The following is a 12,917-nucleotide window of genomic DNA, read 5'->3' on the forward strand; positions in this document are numbered from 1 at the left end:
AAGAGATTCAAAGACTCAAGAGAGGCTCAAGGGTGGCAAACCCAAACATGACCAACCAATCAGAAAAATGGAAAAAAAAAAAAAAAAAAGAGAAAACAAGCCTGCTTAGACCTGCAAGGCTGATTTAAGGCCTCAAGGGTCAGGTACATAAATTGATATATTTGATAAACACAGATGGGCAAATTATTCATCAAGAAATTCATGAAATAATGATTGAGCTGCTGATAAACAATGTTCCTTTAAAAAACAGAAATATATTTGTATATTTATCCTTCTACACTACATGATATTGCTAAACAATTCAAGGAAATCGGATCTGCTTGAGTCTGTAAAAGGTCAAAGTGCAGAGTGATCTGGATCATCATGATCTTTGATCCCTCAGACAGCTCTGTCATTCATCAATATATGATATAACCACGTTTTACTTTGGGAGACCTTCATGAAGCACTATCACACGTATCTACATTCACAAATGCAATTTAAAATTGTTGCTGTGCAACAAAGAAATTATCCTGACCTGTGCCCAAGAAAATGCGTATTTCCCCCAAAAAATGCCACAATGGACACTCAAATACCCCTGTCCTGTTTTAGATGTTTACCTGGTTCAACACACCTGATCTGATTTAAGGTTGTCATCAACGTGCCATCAAGGGCCGGGTTTCCCAGATCCAACCTCTCTTAAGGATTTAAGAGAGGTTCAAAGAAGGTTTGAACTAAGAGAGAACCCTAAGATACGGGTGTTTCCCAGATGACTTCTTAACACCGTCCTTTAGTTTCGCTCTTTCAGAAGCTCTTTGGAGCAGCTGTCCGGTTCTGAAACCAAATCAATCGATGCCAGGCAAATCGATCACGGATCACTATCAGCGCATTTTCACACGCAGCACTGCTACCTAACGCATTAATTCCCTGCTGCCTGTGCGTTATAATAAAAAATTAAGATGATAAATATAATTCAATGACCCTTTTTCATCCAAACGGTGCGTTACTCCGTTATTTCTGGCTACAGTGAGGCTTTTTTTCCCCACACGCAGAGACCGGGAGGAAACGTGGTGGGCGTGTGTGTGCGTTCAAAAACATGAGCCCAGAGAAGGCGAGTTTCGCAAATTGCAACGTGGAGAATCCTCACCACAAGTTGAGCCATCCCCACCCCAGTCCTCAAATCAGGCACCAACAAGCATCGGTGCGTAATGCTGGGCAGATTAGCACCTTCCTTTCGAACGTATTAAATACAGACGCAATCACAATCCCCGCAAAATTTTCAGGCTTGGTAAATCTCATTGCGCGTGGTAAATGGACATATTTGCATTTTCCCCTCCCAGTATTTAGCGATTTCTGGCGGGTACGCCCCATATTGATTATTCATCAGGGCAAAAGTACTAAATGAATAGGGTGTGCTATTTTGCTCATTTGAGAGGCGCAGTCCTCTTTGCACGCTGTTAGTAGATCAGCTTGCACATTGGTTTGCGGGTGATGTCAAGTTTGCAAACGTTTTTATGCACGCAAACCTTTAGTAAATCAGGCCCTAAGAGTTTTAAGCAGAAATGGCAAAATCTTTCAGTAGCCCTGATTTTTCTTTCTTCTTTGTGCTTCTATACCTGCAGAGGAGCAGGTGTAATAGCAGAGTGGAAACATTCAAATGTAACTCAGCTGAGTGAATACTCTTTGTCATAAATGATTGCCACACTTAATTTGACACCATTGGTAAATAAAATACTTCCAAATGTTGTACACACTGAGTCACTCTGTCTGCCATTTTCAAACATTGGACATCACAGGTGTATAACTACTTTTTTTAAATTAAAAAATACCAACAAAAACAAAGAAAAAAAACGAAATTTACTATTTATTTCTCAGTTTCAAATTAAAAGTTTGACAATGTATGTAATTCTCATGTCCTCCAGGTGGTGGCAGCAGTTATCTATGACCCTAACGGTGCTGCTGTCTCATCTACACAAAGGAAAAACGGCGTGTGTCCTGAATTAAACATCATCTCGTCGTCATCCCGGTGTTGTTATGAATATAATCATATTGATGAGTAAAAACCTGTGAAAAACACTGTTTTATGTCCAAATCTAGAAATATTAAAAAAATTAAAACTATCATCCACACAATATTTTATGATCCCATAGAATAACACTAAATAGGTATATACAGTAACAGTAAAGACTATTACCAGCAGCTCAGCCTATTCACTGACAATAAGAAGGTGATTGATCATCACAGCATGAGGAATCACTCCTTCATAAGTAAAGTACATTACTTCATCCTGTCAGGTCTTCATTTTAAAAATAGAGGATCTAAACTAGTTTTTATATATCTGAGATGGATAAAGAGATTGTCTAAAATGATATGCCTCTGGAAAGTGTGATCTCTCATGAGCAGAATATTTTTGGTAATGTCGTACCGCTCTACGGAAGTATGTGACCGCAGCGTCGTCTTGAGCCACGTAAACGTCCGACAGAAGGTTCGAACACGAGTCTCCCGTCCTAGAGACGGGGACACTTCCGCTACACTATCCAGGAAATCGGGATACCGCTGTCAGAATGATGTCTATTTATAATACGCTACAAACAACTGGGTGTTAGGCCCAATCCCAATACTCCCCCTACTTTTCTTCACTCGCCCTTCTTTTCTTCACTACCCCTAAAAAAGAAGGGACAGATTTTAGGGCACTTGAAATCTTCACAGGTGCCTGTCCCAATACACCCACTACCCCTCGTTTTCATCCCTACTCCTAATCAGGAAGCTGAGAGCCAAAAGCTGTTTTAATTTAATTTAATTTCAGCTGTAGCGCTGTTAATATGGCACTTTATTAAGTTTTAATATTTTTTCAGGCGTAAAAGTAACCGTTAAGATCCCCAACCTGGGCTCAGTTTATCCAAATAACGCCTGATAAGAAATTTGTTCCGAAAATAGCGGGATTTCTGCCTGTCTGCCGACTCCAGAGCTGATTTATGGTTCCGCGTTAAATCGACGCAGAGCCTACGGCGTAGGGTACGGCGTAGGGTACGGCGTAGGGTACGGCGTAGGGTACGGCGTAGGGTACGGCGTACGGCGCGCATCGCCGCGTAACCTACGCCGTAGGCTCTGCGTCGATTTAACGCGGAACCATAAATCAGCTCCGCTATCTTCACTTCAGCTTTATCTGAAAGTGTGTAAATTACCCAGATAACAACTTTGTGGTTTCTGAAAACTATTATATTAGAAACATCCAAAACAAATCTGACGAGTCACAGGATTATTTCTCTCTATTTCTCTCAAAAAAATGCTTGCTCCCTTGGTCATAATCTGAGACGAGTCTGCAAATGATTTTTGCCCTCGGTCGGCGAGTCAAATCGATGCAGAGCCTACGGTGTAGGTTACGTAGCCTACGGTGTAGGTTACGTAGCCTACGGCGTAGGTTACGTAGCCTACGGCGTAACTTAACAGCCTGTATTCCGGTGCGATCTTCGCGAACAACGGGCAAAAAAGTGATTATGTACGTTCACTGAGTGAATATTATGAAAGTAAAATATATATTTCTCGCTAGAAATGTAATCAAAACTCATTTTTATGCAAAAATTTACTCAAAATATTGATTTTATTCACTAAAAAATAAGAAATGTCCGGCATGTTTTGGAGGAATTGGTTTAGGAATTGGGACACCACTACCCTCACGGGAACGCGCAAAATTTAGGGGAAGGGATGAAAACGAGGGGTAGGGGGAGTATTGGGACAGGGCCTTAGAGTCTGAAAGCTCAGAGGCTCTGCATGTACACCCAGTGCTAGACCAAAAAATAAAGATGACATTGTTGATGACATGACTACAGAGTCATCAGGTCAAAAACAAACAGACTCAAAAACAGTTTTTTCCCCAAAGCCATAATCACCCTGAACAACACGTGAATTATCTTCGTTACTGTTTTTTTCAACTGTGCAATACTTCTCCCGGACTCTGTGCAATATTCCTACATGTGTATATACTATCATCTGTAAAAAACTATTCAAATGCACCTTAACCTTTTTTATATTTTTAATATTATTTATATTTCTTATATTTCTTATTGTTTGCACTACTGTTATTTGTCTTGCACTGGAGAGGTGATGCTGCTTCAAATCTCACTGTACCCAGGTATACTGACAATTAAGTATTCTGATTCTGATTCTGATTCTGAACAATAAGGGAGGCATCAGTCTTACTCGTGACTGGAACTCACTATGTGACTTTATCGTGACACGCAAAAGATCGTGGCTACCGTTAACAGTATGTTGGAAACTGCTAATAACGTCCAGTTAACGGCCATAAAAGCAGAAACCTGAACTTAACCGTGAATACCAGCAGATGGTGCTGTTGGACTCGTCATTGCAGGACCCTTATATACAGACTATATAAACATATTTCAGCAGGAAATTAAAAAAAACGTATTCTTATACCCGTTACATATGTACCCTATTTACGCCTGTGTGTTGTTTATATTTTTGAGGAAAAACTTACATTTATTTTTAGTTCAAATCAAACAGTTGTAGTTAATATGAATAACGAATGTGATGTCAGTAGACAAGAGCAATCTCTTATTTTTAATTGTTGAATGCATCTCTTTTTTAAATAATAATAACCACAATCATATGCTGTAACAATGCACCTTTCAATAAACATCTCTACCTCATACTGCTGCCCCTTTCACTTATTTTTTAATTGTATATATATTAATAAGATGCCATTGTTTATTTACTGTACAGTGAGCAAAATAACCAGAGTCAAATTCCCTGTCTGGCATGTTCAAACTTGTCCAATAAACCTGATTCTGATTCTGATCCCCAACTAACTCCCAAGTGTTGTAGAAAACATTTCCTATAATGAGTAGAGGCTGTCGAGGAAGGCATGGAGGTCTTTTGTTCCTCCTGTCACATCCAATGCCTGTTCCACAGCAAGCTCCAGTCTTTCATTGAGGCAGTGCCATAACACTATGCTCGGGAAGTCATCCTGGAGCAGGTTTCCAACACCTGAATGGATGAATGAACAAATGAATGAATGAATGGTTTAATCAAACCATGAAATTATTGCATGACAGTGCTTCTGGAAAATATTCACAGCACTTCACTTTTTCCACATTTTGCTGTGTTAGAGCGTTGCTCCAAATTGATTAAATTCATTTTTTCCCTCAAAAAAACCTTCACATTCACTGTGAATACTTTCTGGAGACTGTACCTGTACAGTAAAACTTACCTGACTTTACTCCCAACATTACACTGGCCCCATCACTGCAAAATCCAATGAAGATTTCCTGTAGTAGCTCAATAGTAAAGCCATTCTTCAGCAGGCAGTCCATGAGCGGTTCCTTAATGTGAGCTGCAGAGACTTTCTAACTCCACTAGATCCAGTGGAAAGGCAATGGGATCCATCTCTCCATCTACACTCACCCTCGGAAGGTCGGGGGCGCCACCAAGCTTCAAAGAGTCTAAACTGCAATGTCTGTAAACGCACTGATGCTGCTGCTGCTGCTGATGTAACACCTTAATTTCCTGCAAAGTATTAATAAAGTATCTATCTATATAAAGATTGTGTGTGAGATGCCTTCTCCCATCTACTGCAAAATAAATCTACCTACGGGTACTAGTAAAGTCAACTGGAACTTGAATACAGATGAACCCCCGGCTCCTGAACTCCCGGAGACGATGTCAACGCATGTCAATAATCTGTTTATGTTACAGATCCTTTATGTTCATGTGTCTAAACATATGTGGTACCTGCAGGGATTTAGGTAACACTAGTAAAGTCATGAAAAGGTGCCTAAACGTGAAAAACCATTAAAAGAATAGAACCCCAAATACAAAATACAATTTTATTCACAAAGGTGTAACTTCGATGGACAGGAGTGTTTTCAGAGGAAACTGGTGTCTTTCTTCGATTCTACAGCAAGAAAAACAAGTCCTACAAACTCCCAAGTGGTGTAGAAAACATTTCCTAAACATTTTTCATGATTTAGAGGACTTGGAGGACTCTGAGCACTTCTGAAACTGCTCCAGAAGCTCTTTGGCCCATTTCCAGTCGGGGTCGAGACAGAAATTCTTGTTCTTCAAGGTCGTGACTCTGCCACAAACAAACGGAGAACAAACTGTGAGGGATGTGGGTAAATCCAGCAGCTGTGAAACATCCAGGTCTTCAGGTCTACTGAGAGTTATAATCAGACGTGGACTCACATGATCACTTTAGGTTGGCAGCCTTCATCCGTCATGGCTACACGCCTCACTCTGTTCTTAGGAATTCGATTCTGGCAGTGGTTTGAACAGCATCCGTCCTTCATTAGCTCCTGTAGGCCCAGTGGACCTGGAAACACAAACAGGTAAGTTCACATGCAACTCAAACGGCCACAGATGACTGAGGACCACCTAACCCCAACACCTAACCTAAGCCTAACCATAACACCTAACCCCAACACCTAACCTTAACCTAAACCTAACCATAACACCTAACCCCAACACCTAACCTAAACCTAAACCTAACCATAACACCTAACCATAACCTAAACCTAACCATAACCCCAACACTAACTCCAACCGTGAGCCCAACTCTAACTCCTAACCCTAACCCTGAAAACATGAAGAAGTGAGCTCACATGCAAGTCAGACGGCCACAGATGACTGATGACCAACTAACCCTAACCTAAACCTAAACTTAACCATTACCCCAACATTAACTCCAAACCTGAGCCCAACCCTAACTCAGATGGCCACAGATGACCGATGACCAACTAACCCCTAACCCAACCCGAACACCTAATCATAACCATAACCATAACCATAACCATAACCATAACCATAACCTAAACCTAATCCTAACTCCCTATGCCATACATAACACAACTACAAGGGGTCAGGGTTAGGGTTAGCCATACCTCAGCTGCACTCACCAAATACAACACAACCTAACCGTAAACACCCCCCCACCTATTTTCTATCTAAATCATCAACCTCCTAACCCTAAATCCCCTAACCTGATTCCTAACCCTCTAACTCCCTACCCCTAACCCAAACTCCCTAACCTCTTACCGCAACCCCCTAACCTTAACTCAACTCCTAACCATAACCCTAACACACCTAGCCCCAACCTAAACCCTACCATTAACCCCTAACCTTAACCCAATCCCTAACCATAACACTAACTCCCTAACGTCTAACCCTTACTTAACATGTGTCCACTAGAGGGCAAATAAGTTATTTTAATAGTTATTTATATGTCCACTAGAGGGAAAATAGGTAATTTTAATGTATTTATTTATGTGTCCACTAGAGGGTGAATAAGTAAATTTAACGTAGTATTTTATATGTCCACTAGAGCAGTGATTCTTAACCATAGGGCCGCGGCCCACACTTGGGCCGCGAGCGCCATCTAGTGGGCCGCGAAAAAAATTCAGTTTTGTACGTGTGGGCCGCGGGGGCCGCGGGACTGCATAGCAACTCCCGACCAAATGAGGAGAAGAAGACCCTCAGCTAGCTCTAGGTGTAATAGTAAGAGAAATGGTGTGTATTTATAGAGAAAATCCTTCATTTTGCACAGAGTAGGTTTAGATCCGCCAGGATCAGGGATCGATTACTTGGGTCTGCGCCCAGAGCGAGCGAGCGCGGCGTGATCATTTATCCTGACTCGTCCGCGCAGCCGGGGAGGTCGGTGCCGCTCGGGCGGTGGGCTCCATCGTTACTGCTGAAGGATTGTACATGTAGATGTGTCTGCTGGACTGGACTGTTGTTCGGGCTCGCAAAAGCATCGGAAAGTGACTCTGCTGCAGCGGCCAGAGAGCTGCGGGTTCTGCCCGGCCGTCTCAGCTGATCAGGCTCGGATGAAATCCGACACGCGCAGTCCTGACAACTTATTAATGTAAATAAAACTTAGTAAGTAATTAGCTTGACTCTTACAGAGATGAGAAGCCTAACAGGTGGAAAGGGAAGTTCAACCCGGAATGGACAGATTCATCCTGGTTCAGTCTTCCCACTGGGACAAAACCAGTGTCTCATACGTTCAGAGACCGTGGCGTTCAAAGTGCGAAAGTAAAACGCCACTGAAACAAAACACAAAGTTTTTCATCAAACATATCCACTCAAGTCTGAACTGAAGTCACAGAAAATAAGCTGACCATCTTAAACATGTTTGGGTCCACATACAGCTGTGAAGCAGCTTTCTCCACAATGAACATAATTAAAACTAAATATCGTTCCAGGTTCATCAATGAGCACCTCCACATGCATATGAGAACCTGACACCATCCAGCCCAGATTTAAAGTCCTGGCAGGAGAAATTAGAGCTCAGTTCTCTCACTGAACAACAGAAAGTGGGGGCATAAGATTAAGGGGAAGAAAGAAAAACTGCAAAACTTTTAAATTGCTAAGATGTGTTTATATTAATTTATTATAAAAACGTGTTGAGACAATTAACAAAGAAAAGGGGAAATTCAAACTGCTGGTAAAGAAATAAAATAAGATAGCATTTGAAAAATAAAATAAAATCTTATTTATTTATTTTATTTTTAAGAGAAAAAAATGTGTAATTGAAGTTACACATGTTAATGGGCAAATATGTACTTTTTTAATATAACAGTCAGATGCAGATGTTGATACAACTATGAGGCTACTTGAATATATATATATATATATATATATATATATATATATATATATATATATATATATATATATTTATTTATCATGATGTTCTGGACCTTCGCTGCTATACAGTGTTAATATTTAACGGGCCTCGGGCCACTCTGTACTGAAAAAATTGGGCCCCAAGGTCAGAAAGGTTAAGAACCCCTGCACTAGAGGGCAAATAAGTCATTTTAATGCAGTTATTTATATGTCCACTAGAGGGCAAATAAGTCATTTTAATGCAGTTATTTATATGTCCACTAGAGGGCAAATAAGTCATTTTAATGCAGTAATTTATATGTCCACTAGAGGGCAATTACATAAAGCTTAATGCAGTAATTTATATGTCCACTAGAGGGCAAATAAGTAATTTTAATGCAGTTATTTATATGTCCACTAGAGGGCAATTACATAAAGTTTAATGCAGTAATTTATGTGTCCACTAGAGGGCAAATAAATGCATTTAAAGGTAGTAATTTATATGTCCACTAGAGGGCAATTACATAAAGTTTAATGCAGTAATTTATATGTCCACTAGAGGGCAAATAACTCATTTTAATGCAGTTATTTATGTGTCCACTAGAGGGCGAATAAATGGATTTAAATGTAGTAATTTATATGTCCACTAGAGGGCAAATAAATGCATTTAAATGTAATAATTTATATGTCCACTAGAGGGCAAATAAATGCATTTTACTGCAGTTATTTATATGTCCACTAGAGGGCAAATAAGTCATTTTAACGCAGTAATTTGTGTCCACTAGAGGGCAAATAAATTAATTTAAATGTAGTAATTTATATGTCCATTAGAGGGAAAATAAGTAATCTTAATGCATTTATTTATATGTCCACTAGAGGGCAAATACGTCTTTTTAATGCAGTTATTTATATTTCCACTAGAGGGAAAATAAATGCATTTAAAGTAGTAATTTATATGTCCACTAGAGGACAATTACATAAAGTTTAATGCAGTAATTTATATGTCCACTAGAGGGTAAATCAGTAATTTTAATGCAGTTATTTATGTGTCCACTAGAGGGCAAATAAATGCATTTTACTGCAGTTATTTATATGTCCACTAGAGGGCAAATAAGTCATTTTAACGCAGTAATTTGTGTCCACTAGAGGGCAAATAAATTGATTTAAATGTAGTCATTTATATGTCCATTAGAGGGAAAATAAGTAATCTTAATGCATTTATTTATATGTCCACTAGAGGGCAAATACGTCTTTTTAATGCAGTTATTTATGTCCACTAGAGGGAAAATAAATGCATTTAAAGTAGTAAATTATATGTCCACTAGAGGGCAATTACATAAAGTTTAATGCAGTAATTTATATGTCCACTAGAGGGTAAATTAGTAATTTTAATGCAGTTATTTATGTGTCCACTAGAGGGCAAATAAATTGATTTAAATGTAGTAATTTATATGTCCACTAGAGGGCAAATAAATGAATTTAAATGTAATAATGTATATGTCCACTAGAGGGCAAATAAGTCATTTTAATGCAGTAATTTACATGTCCACTAGAGGGCAAAAAAGTCATTTGAATGCAGTAACTTATACTGTATGTCCACTAAAGGGCAAAAAAGAGCATTTAAATACAGTAATTTATGTGTCCACTAGAGGGCAAATAAGTCATTTTAATGCAGTAATTTATATGTTCACTAGAGGCCAAATAAATGCATTTAAATGTAATAATTTACATGTCCAATAGAGGGCAAATAAGTAATTTTAATGCAGTAATGTATATGTCCACTAGAGGGCAAATAAATGCATTTATATGTAGTAATTTATATGTCCACTAGAGGGGAAATAAATGCATTTATATGTAATAATGCATATGTCCACTAGAGGGCAGATAAGTCATTTTAATGCAGTAATATATATGTCCACTAGAGGGCAAATAAGTAATTTTAATGCAGTAATTTATATGTCCACTAGAGGGCAAATAAGTCATTTTAACGCAGTAATTTGTGTCCACTAGAGGGCAAATAAATTGATTTAAATGTAGTAATTTATATGTCCATTAGAGGGAAAATAAGTAATCTTAATGCATTCATTTATATGTCCACTAGAGGGCAAATACGTCTTTTTAATGCAGTTATTTATATGTCCACTAGAGGGCAAATAAGTAATTTTAACGCAGTTATTTATGTGTCCAATAGAGGACAAATAAATTGATTTAAATGTAGTAATGAATATGTCCACTAGAGGGCAAATAAATGCATTTCAATGTAGTAATTTATATGTCCACTAGATGGGAAATAAGTCATTTTAATGCAGTAACTTATATGTCCACTAGAGGGCAAATAATTGCATTTATATGTAATCATTTATACGTCCACTAGAGGGCAAATAAGTCATTTTAATTTAGTAGTTTATATGTCCACTAGAGGGCAAATAAGTCATTTTAATGCAGTAATTTATATGTCCACTAGAGGGCAAATAAATGCATTTATATGTAGTAATTTATATGTCCACTAGAGGGCAAATACGTCATTTTAATTCAGTAATTTATATGTCCACTAGGGGGCAATTAAATATATTTAAATGTAATAACATTATATGTCCACTAGAGGGCAAATAAATGCATTTATATGTAATAATTTATGTGTCCACTAGAGGGCAAATAAATGCATTTTACTTCAGTAATTCATATGTCCATTAATGGGCAAATAAGTAATCTTAATGCATTTATCTATTTGTCCACTAGAGGGCAAATACGTCTTTTTAATGCAGTTATTTATATGTCCACTAGAGGGCAAATAAGTCATTTTAACGCAGTAATTTGTGTCCACTAGAGGGCAAATAAATTGATTTAAATGCAGTAATTTATGTGTCCACTAGAGGGCAAATAAGTAACTTTAATGCAGTAACTTATATGTCCACTAGGGGGCCATTAAATGCATTTTTCGTGATAATTTATATGTCCATTAGAGCAGTGGTCCCTAACCCCGGGGCCCCGGCCAGGTCATAACCATGACAGCCAAACTCAATATGTACATAAATACGGCATAACATTTGCAAAGAAAACAAATTCTTATCAGAAGGTGCTTTTTGTGTCAGTTGGCCACCACTTTAGCATTCCCGATACTAGTTTAGTCTTTCACACAAACTTTCTACTGCCGTTAAACTTTTACCATTATAGTCCAAAGCGCCGGATGTTTACAAGGTCTCGGCGAGACGCCTTCAAAATAAAAGCACTAAATATCGGTCTCCTTAATAAATAAAATAAAAGCCTGGCTTTAAATAACGTTAATGAGACATAAAAACATAAAAACACATTTATAGAAATACCCATATTAAAGGTAATTTACAATTTCCATTATTCTATTTCATTTTTTTCGAAAATTATGTTTTATTATTATTCATTATTATTATTACTATAGAGAAAATACCACAGTTTTTAATGCCGATCTTGTCACTTTATTTAGTTTTTATCAACTACACCTTTAGATTGGGCCGTGAAAATATTGTCAGACATTAAACCGGTCCGCGATTCAGAAAAGGTTGGGGACCACTGCATTAGAGGGCAAATAAGTAATTTTAATGCAGTAATTTATGTGTCCACTAGAGGGCAAATAAATGCATTTTAATGCAGTAATCTTCTCAATATATATATATATATATATATATATATATATATATATATATATATATATATATATATATATATATATATATATATATATATATATATACTTGCAATTTTGATATAAAATACATATGATATATATATCATTTAATATGTCTTATATATTTTTTTTATTCACATTTTTTTTATTCACACATATATATATATATATATATATATATATATATATATATATATATATATATATATATATATATATATATATATATATATATATATATCGTGTAGGGGGGCAGGAGGGGGAGCTGACGCCAAAGCCAGGAGGCAGGGCCAGCAGAGCCGGCCCTGGAAGACGCCTACGCTCCCCTGCCGGCCATCCAGGTCTACGGGGGCCGGCACGCCGAGCCGGGCCAGGGCCCCAGCGTACCTCCATGGGCGCCCCCGGCTCCGTCGGAGCCCCCAGGCGGAGGGGGAAATGGCCCAACATCCCTCCATTCATACTGACGACATAAGACAAAGACACCTGAGAATGACTCCACCCCGCCGCCGTGCCCGCCTGCGCACCCCCCGGCCAGGGGAGCCACCCCCCCCCCCCCGCCGGCGCCCCTCCGGCCAGGCGAGGCCCGCCCCCCGGATCCCCCCCCAGGGCTCCCCCGGTGGACCCCAAGCGACAACGGACCAAGGCACGCCCACAGCCC

The 12,917-nt window shown here is 38.7% G+C and overlaps 1 protein-coding gene across 1 annotated transcript in view; it reads right to left on the reverse strand.

The window, feature by feature from the left end:
• Positions 1-5,955: 5,955 nt before the first annotated feature.
• LOC133456678 (multiple epidermal growth factor-like domains protein 11) overlaps positions 5,956-12,917 on the reverse strand; it is a 111,034-nt gene continuing 104,072 nt past the window's right edge. Inside the window, exons 24-25 of the mRNA XM_061735209.1 lie at positions 6,181-6,307; positions 5,956-6,070 (exon numbers count right to left, since the gene is read on the reverse strand). Coding sequence (XP_061591193.1) covers positions 5,956-6,070; positions 6,181-6,307 — 242 coding nt within the window. The remainder of the gene's footprint in view (positions 6,071-6,180; positions 6,308-12,917) is intronic.

Source organism: Cololabis saira, chromosome 2 (assembly GCF_033807715.1).
Source record: "Cololabis saira isolate AMF1-May2022 chromosome 2, fColSai1.1, whole genome shotgun sequence".
NCBI classification, from domain to species: Eukaryota; Metazoa; Chordata; class Actinopteri; order Beloniformes; family Belonidae; genus Cololabis; species Cololabis saira.